The sequence below is a fragment of the Corvus brachyrhynchos genome, unplaced genomic scaffold, assembly GCF_000691975.1.
Source record: "Corvus brachyrhynchos isolate BGI_N302 unplaced genomic scaffold, ASM69197v1 scaffold928, whole genome shotgun sequence".
In the NCBI taxonomy this organism is placed as follows: Eukaryota; Metazoa; Chordata; class Aves; order Passeriformes; family Corvidae; genus Corvus; species Corvus brachyrhynchos.
In genome coordinates, this window is record NW_008239558.1 from 46,708 (window position 1) to 51,411 (window position 4,704).

The 4,704-nt window shown below is 63.6% G+C and overlaps 1 protein-coding gene across 1 annotated transcript in view; it reads right to left on the reverse strand.

Annotated features, from left to right (window-relative positions):
* The window catches only part of LOC103621056 (retinal guanylyl cyclase 1), a 31,467-nt gene that overhangs the window by 19,202 nt on the left and 7,561 nt on the right, over nt 1–4,704 (reverse strand). Inside the window, exons 6-7 of the mRNA XM_017742308.1 lie at nt 4,078–4,425; nt 593–673 (exon numbers count right to left, since the gene is read on the reverse strand). Coding sequence (XP_017597797.1) covers nt 593–673; nt 4,078–4,425 — 429 coding nt within the window. The remainder of the gene's footprint in view (nt 1–592; nt 674–4,077; nt 4,426–4,704) is intronic.

Genomic DNA, 4,704 nt, shown 5'->3' on the forward strand with positions numbered 1-4,704 from the left:
GATGTCCCCATGACCCAATGATGTCCCCATGACCCAATGATGTCCCCATGACCCAATGATGTCCCCACGACCCAACAATGTCCCATGACCACCCGATGTCCCCATGACCCAACAATGTCCCCATGACAGAACAGTGTCCCCATTGCTCCTCAATGTCCCCATGACCCAACAATGTCCCCATGACAGAACAGTGTCCCCATTGCTCCTCAATGTCCCCATGACCCAACAATGTCCCATGACCACCCGATGTCCCCATGACCCAACAATGTCCCCATGACAGAACAGTGTCCCCATTGCTCCTCAATGTCCCCATGACCCAACGATGTCCCCATGACCCAATGATGCTCCCATGACCCAATGATGCTCCCTGTGGTCCATCACTGTCCATCATGACCCAATGATGTCCCCATGACCCAATGATGTCCCCATGACCCAACAATGTCCTCATGACCGAACAGTGTCCCCATTGCTCCTCAATGTCCCCATGACCCAACGATGTCCCCATGACCCAATGACGCTCCCCCACACTCCAACCTTGTCCCTCACACCCCCCTGATGTCCCCTCACCCCCAGGTGTCCCCAGCCCCGTCACCTTGCAGAAGGTCAGCTTGGTGGCCGGTTTCACCTCTACGTGTTGGTCCCCCGGGAACTTCTTCAGCCACACCCAGTCACCCTGTGGGGGAGGGGCATGTGGGGGGGGGGGCCTCCGCCCAGCGGGCGTGGGGACACCATGATGTCACCCAGGGGGAGATGTCACCATGGGGTCACAGCAGGCGTGGGGACACCATGATGTCACCCAGGGGGAGATGTCACCATGGGGTCACAGCGGGCGTGGGGACACCATGATGTCACCCAGGGGGAGATGTCACCATGGGGTCACAGCAGGCGTGGGGACACCATGATGTCACCCAGGGGGAGATGTCACCATGGGGTCACAGCGGGCGTGGGGACACCATGATGTCACCCAGGGGGAGATGTCACCATGGGGTCACAGCAGGCGTGGGGACACCATGATGTCACCCAGGGGGAGATGTCACCATGGGGTCACAGCGGGCGTGGGGACACCATGATGTCACCCAGGGGGAGATGTCACCATGGGGTCACAGCAGGCGTGGGGACACCATGATGTCACCCAGGGGGAGATGTCACCATGGGGTCACAGCGGGCGTGGGGACACCATGATGTCACCCAGGGGGAGATGTCACCATGGGGTCACAGCAGGCGTGGGGACACCATGATGTCACCCAGGGGGAGATGTCACCATGGGGTCACAGCGGGCGTGGGGACACCATGATGTCACCCAGGGGGAGATGTCACCATGGGGTCACAGCAGGCGTGGGGACACCATGATGTCACCCAGGGGGAGATGTCACCATGGGGTCACAGCGGGCGTGGGGACACCATGATGTCACCCAGGGGGAGATGTCACCATGGGGTCACAGCAGGCGTGGGGACACCATGATGTCACCCAGGGGGAGATGTCACCATGGGGTCACAGCGGGCGTGGGGACACCATGATGTCACCCAGGGGGAGATGTCACCATGGGGTCACAGCAGGCGTGGGGACACCATGATGTCACCCAGGGGGAGATGTCACCATGGGGTCACAGCGGGCGTGGGGACACCATGATGTCACCCAGGGGGAGATGTCACCATGGGGTCACAGCAGGCGTGGGGACACCATGATGTCACCCAGGGGGAGATGTCACCATGGGGTCACAGCGGGCGTGGGGACACCATGATGTCACCCAGGGGGAGATGTCACCATGGGGTCACAGCAGGCGTGGGGACACCATGATGTCACCCAGGGGGAGATGTCACCATGGGGTCACAGCGGGCGTGGGGACACCATGATGTCACCCAGGGGGAGATGTCACCATGGGGTCACAGCAGGCGTGGGGACACCATGATGTCACCCAGGGGGAGATGTCACCATGGGGTCACAGCGGGCGTGGGGACACCATGATGTCACCCAGGGGGAGATGTCACCATGGGGTCACAGCAGGCGTGGGGACACCATGATGTCACCCAGGGGGAGATGTCACCATGGGGTCACAGCGGGCGTGGGGACACCATGATGTCACCCAGGGGGAGATGTCACCATGGGGTCACAGCAGGCGTGGGGACACCATGATGTCACCCAGGGGGAGATGTCACCATGGGGTCACAGCGGGCGTGGGGACACCATGATGTCACCCAGGGGGAGATGTCACCATGGGGTCACAGCAGGCGTGGGGACACCATGATGTCACCCAGGGGGAGATGTCACCATGGGGTCACAGCGGGCGTGGGGACACCATGATGTCACCCAGGGGGAGATGTCACCATGGGGTCACAGCAGGCGTGGGGACACCATGATGTCACCCAGGGGGAGATGTCACCATGGGGTCACAGCGGGCGTGGGGACACCATGATGTCACCCAGGGGGAGATGTCACCATGGGGTCACAGCAGGCGTGGGGACACCATGATGTCACCCAGGGGGAGATGTCACCATGGGGTCACAGCGGGCGTGGGGACACCATGATGTCACCCAGGGGGAGATGTCACCATGGGGTCACAGCAGGCGTGGGGACACCATGATGTCACCCAGGGGGAGATGTCACCATGGGGTCACAGCGGGCGTGGGGACACCATGATGTCACCCAGGGGGAGATGTCACCATGGGGTCACAGCAGGCGTGGGGACACCATGATGTCACCCAGGGGGAGATGTCACCATGGGGTCACAGCGGGCGTGGGGACACCATGATGTCACCCAGGGGGAGATGTCACCATGGGGTCACAGCAGGCGTGGGGACACCATGATGTCACCCATTGGGAGATGTCACCATGGGGTCACAGCGGGCGTGGGGACACCATGATGTCACCCAGGGGGAGATGTCACCATGGGGTCACAGCGGGCGTGGGGACACCATGATGTCACCCAGGGGGAGATGTCACCATGGGGTCACAGCGGGCGTGGGGACACCATGATGTCACCCAGGGGGAGATGTCACCATGGGGTCACAGCGGGCGTGGGCACACGGAGGTGTCACCCTTGGGGACACGTCACCCATTGGGAGATGTCACCAAGGGATCATATCAGGGATGGGGACATGGAGGTGTCACCCACGGGGACACGTCACCCACTGGGAGATGTCACCATGGGGTCACAGCAGGCGTGGGGACACCACGATGTCACCCACGGGGACAGGTCACCATGGGGTCACCCAGGGGGACACGTCACCCACTGGGAGATGTCACCATGGGGTCACAGCAGGCGTGGGGACACCACGATGTCACCCACGGGGACAGGTCACCATGGGGTCACCCAGGGGGACACGTCACCCACTGGGAGATGTCACCATGGGGTCACAGCAGCCATGGGGACACCACGATGTCACCCACGGGGACAGGTCACCCATTGGAAGATGTCACCATGGGGTCACAGCAGCCATGAGGACACCGGGGATGTCACCCACGGGGACATGTCACTTATGGGGACCCATCATCCACGGGGTCCCACCATGGGGACACATCACCTGTGGGGACACGTCACCCATGGGGACGTCACCACAGGGACACACCAGCCATGGAGAGCCACCAGTCATGGGGACACGCCACCCACAGGGTCCCACCAGGTTGTCCCTGGCCCTGGGGACACGTCACCCACTGGGGACACCTCAGGCCATGGGGACACCTCAGGCCATGGGGACACGTCACCCACCAGGGACACGTCACCCACAGGGTCCCACCGGTCATGGGGACCCAACAACCCACTGGGGACACGTCACGCATTGGGAACGTCACCCATGGGGTCCCACCGGTCATGGGGACGTGTCACCCATTGGGGACACACCAGCCCATGGACCTTCTCCTGGCCCTGGGGACACGTCCAGCCATGGGGACACCTCAGGCCATGGGGACACATCACCCATGGGATCACACCAGGTTCTCCCCGGCCCTGGGGACACCTCAGGCCATGGGGACACTTCACCCTGAGCCGACGTGGCCTCCTCAACGTCCCCCACGATGTCCCCCTGTTTTCCTCCCCATCATCCCCCCGCTGTCCCCCCGTTGTCCCCCCGCTGTCCCACCCACTCTGGGGTGTCCCCGGTGTCCCCCCATTGTCCCCTCGCTGTCCCCGGTGTCCCCGGTGTCACCTGTTTGCTGCTGTGGGTGTAGGTGAAGGTCAGGTCCTCCATGGTCAGGATGATTTTGTTGGGGCCGTTGACGAGCTGCGCCTGCTGGATGTAGCGCCTGGGGGACAGTGGGGACGGTGGGGCCACCGGGGACACCCCGGAGTGGGGACACCGAGCGGCCACCGGGGTCACCGGGGCCACCAGGGCCACCCCAGAGTGGGGACACGGAGCTGCTGAGGGGCCACCGGGATCATTGGGGCCCCCCCGAGATGCTGAGGGGACACCAAAGCCACCAGGGCCACTCTGGGCAGGGACATGGAGCTGCTGAGGGGCCACCAGGGCCAGCAGGGCCACCTTGGGCAGGGACACAGAGCTGCTGAGGGGCCACCAGAGCCACCAGGGCCACCTTGGGCAGGGACATGGAGCTGCTGAGGGGACACCAGGGCCACCAGGGCCACTCTGGGCAGGGACACAGAGCTGCTGAGGGGCCACCAGGGCCACCAGGGCCACCTTGGGCAGGGACACAGAGCTGCTGAGGGGCCACCAGGGCCACCAGGGCCACCCTGGGCAGGGCCACAGAGG